Source organism: Lutjanus erythropterus, chromosome 7 (assembly GCF_056507025.1).
Source record: "Lutjanus erythropterus isolate fLutEry1 chromosome 7, fLutEry1.hap2, whole genome shotgun sequence".
NCBI lineage: Eukaryota > Metazoa > Chordata > Actinopteri > Lutjaniformes > Lutjanidae > Lutjanus > Lutjanus erythropterus.
The window spans coordinates 40,128,186-40,143,107 of NC_139323.1; the positions used below are offsets into that span (position 1 = coordinate 40,128,186).

A 14,922-nucleotide genomic window follows, 5' to 3' on the forward strand; every position below is an offset into this window, starting at 1 on the left:
AAATTAAGAAGACCTCACACAGAATAAACTGTACACTAATGAGAGCCAGCAAAACAAATTAGCATGTAGTTTGATCTAAAGGTCTGAGTGTTTTATAAAAACCCTGTTAAGCTTCCTCTCCACAGGAATATTCCAACCAATCCCGTCCACCATCTGTTCCATCCGACAGGGAAAAAAGACACATTAAGTCTTTAATATAGATATTTTTAAACTAAAACAAGAAAGCAAAAACAGTGACTCGACTACCAGAAGGGCCAACAGTTTATGAGGTCCCTGTTTTATGTTTATGCTGTTTCCCATTATAACAGATACACACAGAGGACCATATTAAAGAACATTCCTGACTTGTGGCTATAACTTCTTATCTAGCTAACAGTATGGTGGTGTTCACAACAGTATCCAATGGTAGTGTTAGCTAACAGTGGCTAGCAGTAGACTTGCACCGATTAATCGGCAATGCTCGGAATTGGGCCGGTTTTCACGTGACTGGTCTTGACCGGTGACAGGCCGGTCAGCGTCACAAATCCGGTTCTGTGCCCGTCATTGTCACACACATGTTCTGCACGATGGTCACGTCATGCGCGCAGCAGACAAACTGACCGTGACGTCAACACAGCGCTGATAACAGCTACACACTCAGACACGTCTGCTTGAAGCTGGTGTCAGAGACAGATTCCAAGAACAGGATAAAGAGAAGACAGACAGTCTACAACGAGACAGAGCAGCTGACAATGTCGCAAAACAGCCGTAAACTCTCTCGCACTTCAGGCTAATGCTAGCAAGCTAGCAGCAGACTGCTGTTCACAGAGGGACAGTTAAAATCTCACCTCCTGTTCTGGCTGAAGAATAAACAACCTTTGTTGACGTGTCTCCTCAAACATTTTCTCATCCAGACTCCTTTAACTTCTGTGTTTGTTTTTCTCATGGCAAAGTTTTACTTCAAACTGTTGCACCGCGTTAGCCTCCGGTTTGTTTACATCCGCTTCAACAAAAGATCACGTGAAATCACGTCACACGAAATCCCGCGGTGATCTCGCGAGATCACGTTCACCCAATTCATAATCTTAATATAAAATTATAATAAAGCCTGGTCGTAATCTGGATGATTTTGGAGAAAGTATTAAATGAATATTTAATAGTCAGTGTCTTATTATGAACATATTTACAAGAAAAGTTGTTGAAATGTTTGTGAATGCTGTCAATTACAGTTCTTAGAAAGACTGAAAATCGGAACCGGCCAAAATCGGAATCGGTAGGTCAGACCCCTCAAAAATCGGAATCGGCTAAGAAAGTTGAAATCGGTGCAAGTCTAGCTAGCAGTAGTTTTTTGTTACATTAAAAGCCCATCATTGTTTTTTCTCCACTTTTTCAATGCATGTTTGTTGCAAAGTTGTTTAGCTTAGCAAAATGAGAAAAGCAGTGTCTGTTGGTATGTAACAGACAGAAAAGTTATCGAGAAATGTCATTACATCTACCTGGTTCAGTGACTTTTTATAAGATGGATGAGGAATGCCTTTGGACTTTTTACAGCTGCTTTCAGTCAAAATACCTGTTTCTCCCACGTATGTATTCTTTTAACTGTACATGCCACCTGTTACTGTCTGACCTGACCTGGGGCCAACTGATAAACCTGCTTTACAGAAAACAAACATATAACAACACATGTTATGCTTTACTTCTTCTTATGCTCTTTCTGCAAACATATAACCCTGCCCTGTCTTCTCCGGTCAACCCTGAAAGTATAAACTCGTACACATATTTGATATTTTATCCTTTAACGGTTAGGAAATTGAGCCCATAGTGAACCTGTAGTAACCGATGAAAATGTTAAGTAGACATCAAAGCAAAGAGCAAACGGACAGTGGAAACACACTTGCTAAATTTAACGGGAGGAGACACTCCCTGGCTAAAAGGGTTTCATACAGGAGCCTCTGTGCTGATAAATACACCCATCCACCCATGAGTGGGGGCATCACCCTGGTTTCTGTTATCGCCAAATGAAAATAGTGGAAGGAAATACTCTGAATGGAAAACTGTCCCTCCCTCCGTCCCAGACACACCTTCACGGCACCTCAGGCCAAACGCTGCTCTGCCTCGTTTGAAACAACGACTACAGGAGGAGGAAGGATCTGAGACTATCAGTATAAATGGTGGCATGTGCTCACCTTTAGATAATAATCTGTTAGAGAGAGCTGGTGTCAAAAACAACTGCTACCTCAGTTTATCTGTGTTTGTCTTCAGGTGGCGCACGTAGGGGAATGATTAATGCACACACAGTATATGGCCAAAAGTATGTAGACACCCCTGCTCCACTAGTTTTGGGTCTGGAACTGCTTTTCATGTTTTGGGCAAGACCCTTTCATTCCGTATAAGTAAGCAGGGGGATCGAGAACCAGAAGCATTGAACACTGGCTCCAAACCATCTGTTCCATCAGAACAGTATGCTTCTAAGCTTATCATTTCATTTTATCTGTGCCAACAAGTTTTTTGACAAAACAATGATGACAAACTCATGCATCTACGCTGCAGGAAACTTGCAAGAAGGAGGAGTCATGGTGGAGAGGAAGAAAAAGAGCATGGCTTCTTTGATTAAGATAACAGATGCCAGACTAACAGACTATTGCTACATCCAGCTCAACTATAATTGACCATGAATCATTACAGGAACTGCTCAAGAATCAGACTGATAAGCAGAAGCGATAATGGCAGTGGTATTGATAAATCTTATCCTTTCCTGTCCCTACGAATAAGACCTTCCAGCTGACAGGTGGAGGTACATGCACCTTTCACCTTTTCAACTGAATCTCTTCAGGTCTTTTTTTTTTTCCTCCACTATTCTTGCAAACTTTAAAAACTCATTGTAGCTAAAGTAAAACTGAACTCTGGCCAAACTATGCAACCCAGTGAACACAAACAAGGATTTCAACATTGATTTCTAGTTGAAAACTGGTTGATACTGAACCTCTTTTCGCCCTATTTTCAACCAGCAGTTCCAACATCAATGTGTCACAAAACAGTTTGGTTTAATCATTTTGACAGTTTGTTCAGTTGCAGGTTGAAAGATTGAGAATTATTTCTCCGAGTTACGTGAAATCTGGTCCACACAAAGACCTAATTTCAATGCATGCAATGTTTCACATAAAGTCACATTGGTGTAGAGGCTGAGTGCTGCCAACAAGAAGCTTCCAGGACAACGTGATGGGAAAAGTTCAGTGCAACAGTGTAAAATAAGAAATTGCTGCTGTAGCTGAACACACGTGTGCAGTTCTTGGTGGAGTATTTGGTGGTGGACGTGGTGGATAAATGGGTTTAACACAGAACATTCATCCAGGAAACTGGGGTTTGAGTACCATGTGAAGCAGCTTTTTTTACTTTGAAATTTGGATGTGGTTTCTTAGTTAGGCTCCAAAGTGACAATATTATTTGCACATTGCGGAAGCTATAAAATATCACTGTTGAAAATGTCTTCAAATTGTCAGTAAAAACTTTCATTAGTGAATATATTTCGAACGTCTTTTCAACAGAAAAACGCTCACTGGGTACGAGAGATGAGAAAACTACCAAGATGAGGCCTGTGCTACACAAAAAACAAATATTGGAAATCTCAGTGCTACAGCATGCAAGGATATTTTAGGCAACAGTGTACTTCCAAGTTTGTGGCAGCTCTTTTGGTGAATACCCCTTCCTGTTTCAGAATAACAATGTCCCTGTGCAGAAAGCCAGGTTCATAAAGAAACAGTTTGGTTTGGAAGAATTTAATTGGCCTGCACAGGGCGCTGACCTCAACCCCACCCAACACCTTTGGAATGAACTTGAATGCCAACTGTGAGCCAGACCTTATCGCCCGACATCAGTGCCCGACCTCACTAATACGTCTGTGGCTGAATGGGAGAAAATCCCCGCAGCCAGGTTCAACAGCCAGTCTTCACTTTTCCCATGGATTGAAATTAGAAGTTCAACAATCACATATGGGTGCAAAGTTCAGCTGTCCACGTTATTTTGACTACATGGTGCAGATGGACATAGGAACACTGAAAGAGTGGCAGCAGTTACATCCATGCTGAGGGTCGGTCTCAACCTCCTCCAAGTCCTTCCACCCATCCAACCCTCATTCCCCTCTCTTCTTCATCATAACTGAGATAAATGACTGATGAAGAGGATGATAAAGAGGATGTATAAGGCAAGGGCTGAACTGTATCACAACACATCTGTAAATTTAAGTAGAGCATCAAACAAGTAGAGTTCTTTCAAAACACATGAACAAAGAGAGAAAAAAATAAAGAAAAATCCAACTGCTGCATTTTTGTCCTCTCGCTCTTTTCTAAACAAATACACTATCAAAATATTCTGCTCACAGCTGGACACTAAGTGAACCAGAAAACACAAGAAACAATTCCTCCATTATTTCCCCTGCTGTTGGAGGAATTTCACTCAAATAAGGATTCAGTGGGGTTATCATCTGTGTTAAGAGGCCTGGACAAGAGTCAGGCTCGAAGGAGAGAGAAAGAGAAACAAAAAAGATGGAGAACAGTCGGGGTGAGAGAATCATAAAATAAAACATTTTATGTCAAAGATGAAGTGAGATGACTTGTTTATGACAGCGTAAAATATTGCAAAATCCTTGCTGAAAAGTCTTCTTTGTTGCTGCCTTTGACGTTATTTAGGGTAACAGCACACGCTCTAACAGCCTTTTTGTGGTTGCTATATTGACACTGGTGACGCTATATATAAATTCCAACATTAGACGCGGCGGTGATGACGCAGTAGGTGGAGGAAAACAAGAGAAAACAGTTCTGTGTTTGATAAAAAAAAAAAGAAAAGAGAAAATCTGACTTGTGACCTTTTCACTGCTGTGTGAAAACAAGGAAGATCTAATTCTTTGTGATGACTTCCTGCTCGAGTTGCATCAGTTGTTTTTGTTGGCAACTCGCAGACAACGGAACAAGCTGAAAATATATTTACATATTATCACCTTAAGCAGCTGTTATGGTGAACTTGTTAGCAAAAAGTTGCCAATTTACACATCCGGCAGAAACAAAGCAACGTATCCTTTCATTTGGCGTTTCTGTCAGCCGGGTGAATTTAAGTTCATATTCACTTCTTTAAAGGGTAACTTCGGGATTTCTCAACCTGGACCTGGATGGGCAATCACACTCCTCTACTTAAAATATTCTGGCTGTACATACTCTCCCTGCAGCTCTCTCTGATGTCCAACATTTGATCTCGCTCCTCTGCCGATGTTTTCACACCTAACACGAGGATCATGGGGAATTTGACTCCCCGATAAAATGGATGAATTAGCGGTGCTGACCCAACACCAGAGTGAATACCGGGAGTCCAGCATCGTGGTGTTTACGAACACGCAGCTGAACACGCTGAGTCCAGACACGTCTGCGGCGCTGGATGGATTCAAGCTGCTTCAGGCAGACGGGATGAAGGAGAGCGGTAAGAGGAAAGGTTGTGAAGGATAGATGATGTAATTCTGGGTTCATCAATATCAAAGAACATCTCTGCAGTAAGGACATTCAGCTGTTAGCTGTTAGCATGTCGTTCTGCATGTACTGCGACAGCGGCATGTAGTCTCCCTTCTGCTAACGCTGATGCAGCCTGTGATATGAACCCCACCCCCTGCAGGGCATCGTAAGAACAGAGTCCAGCTAGCAACTGTTGTGGTGTTTGAATCAGGCGTTTTTCATTGGCAGAGTGTAAAGAACAGGAGGAAACGTAGACCTGAGTGAGGGAGTTCTTAGTTTTAGTTGCTGTTTTGTTGTTAAGTGACATGTGCTGTTTTGGGCTGTTTGAAAACCAGACGTGCTGCTGCATGGTGGATCATCTGCAGAAGTTTGAACGTGCATACGGAGCAGAAATGTGGGAAAATACCGTCCAGGTTGTAAAATTCTTACTTTTTAAGCTCTATTTTTGGTCTCCACCAACTCCTGAGGCTCTTGAACAACTACATGCTCTACTATATTCACCATCTTGTTGCTAACTGTCTGCCTGCTGTTTGGAGCTGAGTGAGTATTGTTTGTCAGAGCTTTTTTTTTGTTGTAAAACATCTGTGGCTGGAAACAAAGCTAATGAGAGCAGGACAGTGGAATCAAAACAATGAGCTAAAAAAATGTTAAAATGTTCCATAGAGCTGAGAGAAACCTCAGAGTTGGGTGATAAATATGTATGGGTCCATCAAACGAGCACTTTTACATTCCGCATAGTCATTCGATCCATTGTTAATGTAAAAATATTAATTAATGCAGCTTTAAAGTCAGAACTGTCTGTGCCCGTGAAGAGCAAAGTCTCTGAGGAAAAAGAGCCACGTCAGGGTTTGAGGGACGGGTTATTTAAAGGAAGCAGCGTGGCAGACTATTGGAGACAGATGACTGCGAGGGGTCAGAGGTTAAGTTTAGGAAATACACAATCACAGCCTTGTTCTGGGTGACGGGACACGGACACTCTGGGATTTTATGTCTTTGCCTTCGGGGGATTTCAGGCGCTCCAGCCTCTGTGTGTGTTTGTGTGTGAGAGAGACAGGGAGACTGTGTGTTGAGAGGTGAGGGGGGCGGGCACGTGGCTGTGCCACAGCAACATGATTTGTGAAGGCAGAGTTCAAGTTCAGCGGCCCGCAGGCCTGGAGTGTGCCTCAGCCGGTCAGACGGCCGGGTCAGACCTCAAACGTTTTCTACGGCTCATTTCATCCGACTTTTTATCCTCTGAGCCCTGTGCATGTGAGTTATAAATAAAAACAATTACAGAAACTATGGAACACGTGTTGATCCTTAAATTCCAATTAAACTATAATCAGAAACTCAAATTAAATACAAATTAAAAAGGGTACTTATTCTGGCTTTTTAAACGTGGGTAGCACTGAGAAGGCTGTTTTTTCTTCGCTGGAATGAAAAACAGACTTAACTGCGGGTGCCATAAAATACATTAAAGTAGTCTTGTTCTCAAAGACTGAAAACAATTAAAGCAACCCACAGAATAAAGCTGGGAGTACAGACGATAAAACAATGATGTTTTTCCCACTATTTATAAAGACATCGAAGAATAAAGTTCTGTGATGTTAACAGTGTGTTTAATTCTAAGTCATGTCTCTGAAACTCTTTTCACACTGAGTTTTTGATTGGTTTGAAAAGGTCAACTCATGTTATGCAACCTGGCTGTAGAGCTGCTCCGGAGTCCAGACGAGGGTGGGACACCAGTCTGACACGTCTCTGGTTTTTGGTGGGAAAAGAGTGAACACATGTTTATGTATTAACTGCAGAATTACAATACGGTAATTATAGAATTGTGATAGGATTACTCTGACTTATACAGTAGATATACCGTAGGTGTCTGACACTTTTTTTTACCATAAGTGAAGCTTTTTTCAGCCTGAGAAATACCTGAACATGACTGAGATGATGCAGGAACTTACCATAAAATAACTTAAAAGAAATCTTATTACACAGCTCCTCTGACACATTGCCATGGTGACTCCTTAGCCTACGCCAGGGGTCTCAAACTAGCAGCTCAGGGGCCATATCCGGCCCCCAGTCCCCCTCCCTCCAACCTGTGTCACTTTTGTTGTAAATAGGGCTGGCACACAATATTTTTGGTACTGGCCAAAACATGTCTGTAGCACCAAGTTTCAAAAACTAAAAACTTCTCAATTATTGTTCTTTGATCACATGGGCTGTGTTCACACTTGGCATGTGTCTTGGGTGATCCGGTCACAAGTCACTAAGCACAGGTGCGAATGCAGCCAAGACACATTGTGGACACACTGAGATCTGCTCAGACCACATTCGGAGGTGGTCTGGCCCACATTCTGTCAGCAGTGTGTGCTGGGCCACAAATGTTGTCTGCGTTAGTGGAGGTATGTACTCATTCACACGCCAACAGCGTCATATGAAAGTGAAGAACGACACAAAGAAGGTAAAACTGAAACATTCTCATAGATGTAGTTCAAACAAAACCTGCCGTCTGATGTCCAGTACAATGAAAACTTTGCAAGCTTCCTCCTTTTCTTCTTTTAATATCTGGCAAATTAGGCACAGGAAGTGCATTGCAGCCTCCTGCTGGTTAAAGACAACAACACACGATGCATTTCATTCACATCATCACTGCAAACAGAGATGAAGACATAAAGCAGAGAAGTGAAATACAATCAGTCAAGATGCTTCTAAAGTCAGGTGTGATCTGCAGTGTTCAGAGCTGTCCAGGTGTGATTGGATGCATTGTTAATGCCATGTGTAAACAGGCCCGCAGACCCCGATCAATCAGTGTTTTGTCCATTTTAGACTATGTGACCCTGTTTACATTTGGTTTTACAATGAGTTTTGGTGACAGCCAAGACACATCACCGTTCACAACTGTGTTTCCAGTTGTCCATTTGTGTTCAGATTTCATTACATGCCAAGTTACCTCAGCTAGAAGGTCAAAGAGCCCCACACAGTTATTACATCAGTCTGCTGTCAGACAAGTCAGAGCTGTTTTGCACAGGTTAGCTAAGAAAAGACAGTGTTTTCAAGAACTAATACACATAAATAAGCATGGGCTATTCCAACCGTTGACATTGGCAGGACAAAGTGGCTTGCGGTGGCACGTTGTCAACAAAACGACCGCCACGTCCTGCATGGTGATGACATACTTTGTTGTTATGTCCTTTTCAGGGATGCATGAGGAGATATTAGCACTTACACAACAAAAGATATGTGGTCCAATGTGTCCCAGACCACGTCAGGTCTTTTATTCAAGGAAAATTACTGAATGGCTGCTTGTGTTAAGACACAAGTGAGAACTCTGGCTTCGTTTGTTGAAGAAAAAAGAGATGATGGTGAAATGATGATATAATACTGTCTATTAATCTCTGAGCTTTTGCCAGTACACTATCTATCCTTTTAATACCCCTGGGTGCACTGGGCCTTTGTGGGCAATGTTCCAAATCAATTAACATGATTTATTTATGGCTACAAACAGTTTCCCAACAGATTTTCAAGAAGTTTTAGTGTATCGAGCTCTGTGGTGTAAATCAGCGTGATGTATTTAACCTCTCTGTCAGCGTTAATGTTCTGGTTTATTTCATAATCGCCTCCTCTCACCTTGTGACTGAGCAAACTCATCTCTGTGACCTCCTTCGACCTCGGTGACAACCATGACCACGACGATGACAGTGCAGACCAGACCAGTCCTCCATAGCATTTCCATGGTTACTACAGTAGTTGCTATAGTAACAGAATTCAGTGCAGTGGTCCCCGGGCCTCTGTCCCAACATGTCTTCTGCCCTCTCGGATGCCCCGTCGCCTAGCAGTGGGACAGCTCAGCGCTCAGTTGGGCCATGGCTGCAGGAGGATCCGTAAGTTCAGATGGACATCTCTGACAGCAGCCTCTACAGTGTGTCGATCAGCGAGGAGAGGTGACGGAGGGATCCCGGACAAGTCCTCATAGAAGAAGGAAAAGCCTGGACGGATCTCTCCAGAGGGGCTCAGCAGCAGTGGTGCGTTCAGACTCCTCTCTGTAGCCCTGCAGAAGAGAAATAGTTCAGTGAGGAAGAGGAAGCCCAGGAAAGGGAGTGAAAAGGGAGGGGAGAGACAGATTTAGGCTCAGAAAGGTGGGAGGAACGAGGGAGACGTAGAGAAACACAGAATAACAGAGGGAGAGCATGAGATCCCAATGACCCATGCAGTTCCCAGTCAAACAAGACAAATCTACCCAGTTCATATCCAGCATCCAGTGAAGGACCGCCCAGTCCTGCATTGTTCCTTCAGCTAATCAATCTTGGCTTTGGAGAAGGGCAAACACCCTGTCTTTCACTCTGATGACCAGAGACAACAGCAGGTCCCAACCTGGGGCCCCTGAGGCCCAGCTCTTTAAGCTGCCTGCCCACCGGAAAGAGTTCAAACACAAAGGAAGCCATTGATCTTGTAAAAAGCTGCACTTAATGCCCAAACAGGGCTTGAAGTGGGTATTATGTCAGAGGCTCTGGGGGTAAAATGAGCCAATTTGAGAGGAGCAGCAGGTTGCCATCACTGCTACGCTGGCTGACTGTGGTGGTTGGTTGTATGGCTGAGTGACTTGCTGGCTGGCTGCCTGACTGTACAGCTTACTAATTGGCTGGCATCCTGGCTATTAGACGGATGGTATGAGTGCCTATATGAAGCTTCTTTACATCTGAAACGAAGGATTGAGTACTCTAATAATTACAGACAGGCTGATACTGGGTTTTTCTGGGCTATACTAATGATGTCGACATTTGTTTCATAATTTTACATAAACACATCAAATTCACAATATGAATCTAGCGGCGACTGGATGCTTTGAAGCGTCTACCTTTGCTTTAGTAATCAGTGTCCACATCTGTACTCAAATGCTGTATTTTGGGGGATTGTTTTGAGGAAGGAGACATTGCATCAGCTGTGTCGAAAAAGAGACAAGACTGATAAAAAGTGAGAAATTAAACCCCTCTTTGGCACATCTATGAGCAGAAAAGCATCCTTGCTTCGCGTGCATAAATGCATTGGGCTGTGACATGATCTTGCGAGGCATCTGGATTCGAGCGATCACGTGAGAATCCATCTTTCCAGGCTTCAAGTTATCCGTGTGTGTCCGCACCAAAAGTGGCGCAGCCAAAAGGGCGTCCTAGCAGGGACTACTGGAAGCTCCGGGCGTGGCTTCAGCTGTGACGACAGCGAGAAGCGACAATAGAAGCAAACTTTCTGGAATAAACCTGAAGAGGTCAGCGTAGATACGGCGGCAGCATCAGTTATATCAGAACTGGTGAATATTTCTTTTTTAAAAGAGGAGCAAAGAACGGCACTGAAGGCTTTTCCAGGGAGAAAAGATGTTTTCGCTCTCCTCCCGACCAGCTCCGGCAATTGTTTGATCTGATTGGTTGGTGTTAGCCAGCATTAGATGTGATAGAGATGGTTCAGCCAATCACCTGAAAGTGCCTGCCCTTTTCCAAACAGTTTCTAAGGACAACTTGCTTGTTCATCACATTGATGATCACAAGTATTAGGAAAGTATGATACCTTGTGTTGTCTCTCCAACCTGAGTCCTGGCATTAAAACTGAGCAGTTGCTAACTTGTCCATGTTCGTACTGAACCAACCAGGTTGGGGCTGGAGTAACTCGCCATTTTCAGTGCGTAGGTTGCCAGCTCGAATGTTGTTCTTGTTTCCCATGGTGACAGGGATTTTGAAATGGTTACATGCAAATAAAGGAAGCATGTGGAAATGAAACAGGCAGCCATTGGCAGGCTGATACCCACAGTCTGCATCTGATGAGTCAGACTAGTTATGAGGACACAGTATAACATGTCATTTCATGTGGATTTTAAGCATGAACCAACTAGATCAGCGAATGATAGCAACGATGGCAATGAAATGGATTGCACCACTTCAGACTGGTCATTAAATTGGAGGAATCTTTTGGATTTCCAGCTGTTAATTTCAGCAGGGCATGACGTAACACAGGACACATCAGTGGGACCTGGCCTCCTCCTGACATACAGTTGCGTATCATCCACATAGTGCTTCACAATGCCAGTGAAATTCAAAGTTTTTTTCCTCCATCAGCAGACGTTTACGACTGTTTCCTATTGCCAGGAATAACAGGGAAAAGATCGTTCCTTCCTTTTTTAACTGCTGAATAGAAAGTGAAGTTTGTATGACAGCAGCTGAGGATCATTTGGAGGTAACAGCTCAGCCAGCCAGACATCACAGATTAAAATCTTGGGTCACTTGTTCATTTTCCACACTACTAATTTAACTGTCCCGTGCTATACATAAACCTTGCGCTCCTTTTTAATTGAGCACCATTCCTTTGAGTTCATTTTTTTTAACTTATAGACCAACATAGAGCGAGTCTGCTTTATAATAACAATGGAAAATGACTTCTTCAGACCCACAGAGTACCCATTACAAAAACAGACCAGAGCCAGAATCAGGACTCACATTTTCATGGGTGCCCTTCTCTTTGACTTGAGTTTCCTGGCTATAGATTGCAGTGTCAGCTAAAACCCAACCCTTGCTATTCTCCAGTAAAGTCTGCCCACCCAGTTCACTCTTGTCCCAGCCTCCCTCCCCTCCATCCCTCCCTCAGTGCCGTCTGGGGAGAGAAGAGCGAGCGGAGACGCCACACTGGCCCAGATGGCTGGCGGCTAACCAACTGCAGCCAAAGGTAATCGGAAGCAGATGGGAAACCTTTTGGTGACGAGAGCAGGGGGAACAAGTTGCCTCCTGAAAAGAGGAGGGGGAAAAAAAATGAGCGCAAAGCCCGAGGGGAATGAAAGAGAGAGACAGCAGAGTGTAAGCTGTTTGAGCCAGCTGGGAGAGCCATTCTTGAGTGTTAATACCCTGAACTGAGTGTGGAGGAATGAGCTGAAAAGAGCCCTAATGTGCCTCTTGTTTCAGTTCAAACAGCCATGGGAAGGTACAGTAAAAGGAGGAGAGCGTGCTTAAAGGGATAGTTCAGATTATTTGATGTGGGGTTGTGTGATAGTCAGTATATAAGAACAGTAGATCCCAGTCAGCACACCCCAGTTAGGAGAAGCAGAGACCAGTATCAGCACAGAAGCTAAGAAAGCTAATAAACTGCTCTGCCAATAAAACATACTTTCACCACTTAAAAAGGTCCAGTATCAGTTTAAGTGTACGTTATACACCATCAGACAGCCTGTTCTGATGGGAAACTGCTGTGATGTAAGCTGGATAGTGCTCTCTCCACACCAACCAAACTCCATGGACGAAACCAGTAATTTTACCTCACAAAACACAGGAGTTGCTGGTCTACCGCTGCCTTGATTGATTAATTTGTTTTTATTATTGTGTGACTTCAGTGAATCCAAACTATCCTTTTAAAGCACCAGAGTCGCACAATAACACAAACAAACTAAGTGATCAAAACAGCGGTAGACCAACATCTCCTGTGTTCTGAGGGGTAAAACTACTGATTTTGCTTATGGAGTTTGGTTGGTTTGGCGAGAGCGATATTTGGCTCATGTATCAGCAGTTTCCCATCAGAAAAGGCTGTCTGATGGCAAGGTAAAGCGTTCAAAATATTGTAAATATAGCGCACACTTAAACTGATATTGATTTTTTTAGGTGGACCTTTGGTAAGTGGCTTCAATACCTTTTGCTGCCGAGCCCGTCCACAGCAGTACATTATTTAGCTTCTGTGCTGGTGCTCCTCTCTGCTTCTCCAAATTCAGGGTGTCCCGACTGCCAGGTGCTGTAGGTAATACACTGACTAGCGACAACTACGTCATGCACCCTCACTTCAAATAATCTGAACTACCCCTTTAAGAAACACTAAGGGGTCTTTGTACTGTTGCAGCTTCCCTCATACGTGGAACAACTGAAAGTCTTTCTCTCTTCCCCTCCCTCAGGCTTTCTCCCAGTCATTTCCTGCACAAGCCAAACTCCCCTCCATTTTCATTACTTCTTCTGCTCCCGCTCTCAATTTATTGTCGGGTTATTAAACTTGCAGCTTGATATCAAGTGCTTTTCATTACTACTAACTCTCCTCTTGTTTACTTAAACAAGAGAAAGAGGGAAAGACCAGACCCCCCTGGTGCTGTCCCTTGGTGCTTTTTAAGTAAAGCTGCTTAAATAGATTTGTGGACAGCCTTCAAAAGATCCCCCCAACGACATGCATGCACCGCCTTCTCGGTAAATTATTGCTCCATTATGAACCACACAGAAATGCAGCTAAATTAAGAGTAAGCTGTCTTGCAGAGGTGACGGTGTCGTACATCTTCCGTGGTCTGTTGTGCAAAACTTTCCCTCTGGGCTGTATCACTTTTGGCAAAATAAAAAACTTATGTTTGTCAGCAGGCCAAGAGGCGAGCACATATACTGACTCTCTCCACTCTTGTGTTTTGCTTGGATTAGCTGCGAATATCATCGAGCATATAGCTGCAATCACGGCCAAGACAGAGAGCGGTCTGAGCTGCAGACGGGCCACACAATTTCCAATCACAATTTGCAAAAGAAAGAAAAGGAGGAAGGAGGGGAGAAGAAGAAAGGGGTCGTTGTTAACAAGAGAGAGAAAAGTTGGACCGCTCGGGATAATTAGGTGGGAATTTAAGGGTGGGCCAAATCTGCGATGTAATCAAGCCAGTGGACCCCGAAGCGTTTTGACACGTCATTTTTTCATCATGTTATTTACTAGTGAGCAGTGACTGGTGCTTTTTCATGTGGTGTAAGGACAGAGGTGGAAAGTAACTAAGTACAAATACTTAGAATAATTTTTACTCTGAACATTGTAACACAAATATCTGTACTTCCATGAGAGGGCATGGAAACCCATTTCAGCCAGTAAAAGAAACAAATATCCTCATGGTAAATCATAATTATGAGATATCAAGTCATAATTATGGAATAAAAAGTTACACATGAATTAAAAAGTTGAAATTTTAAGTTAAATAGTCAACATTATGAGATATAATGACACAATCATGATAACAATTTGAAAGTGTGAGATAAAAGTCATGACTATGAGACAATAAGTTGAAGTTATGAGAGAAAAAGTCCCAATCATGAGATAAAAAGCTTAAATTACGAGACAATAACTCACTTACAAAAGGTCCCCACTGTAAGTCATAGTCACAAGATATAATGTCAAAATTGTGAGATAAAAAGTTGAAATTATTAGATTAGAAGACTTTTACTTTGTAATTCTGACTTTCTATGTCGATATTTATTCTTTTACTGGAGGACATGGGCGTCCACAGGAGAGACACTGGGCTGAAGAGAAAAGGGGAGTAGAACCAGTAGAAACACCCTTCAGAGGGCAACTTTTTACTTTCATACTTTGAGTACATGTCAGAGCCTGTACTTTTTCACTTTGACTTGAGTAAAGAAGCTGAATCAGTACTTCTACTTTTACCTGAGTCTTGTTTGTACTTCTACTTGAGTAAAGAATGTGTGTACTTTAGCCACCT

At 43.0% G+C, this 14,922-nt stretch overlaps 1 protein-coding gene across 1 annotated transcript in view; it reads right to left on the reverse strand.

The window, feature by feature from the left end:
* The window catches only part of adamts10 (ADAM metallopeptidase with thrombospondin type 1 motif, 10), a 70,211-nt gene that overhangs the window by 51,183 nt on the left and 4,106 nt on the right, over nt 1-14,922 (reverse strand). The window contains exon 2 of the mRNA XM_084723758.1: nt 9,081-9,501. Within this exon, the coding sequence (XP_084579884.1) occupies nt 9,081-9,186 (106 nt within the window). The 5' untranslated portion in view covers nt 9,187-9,501. The remainder of the gene's footprint in view (nt 1-9,080; nt 9,502-14,922) is intronic.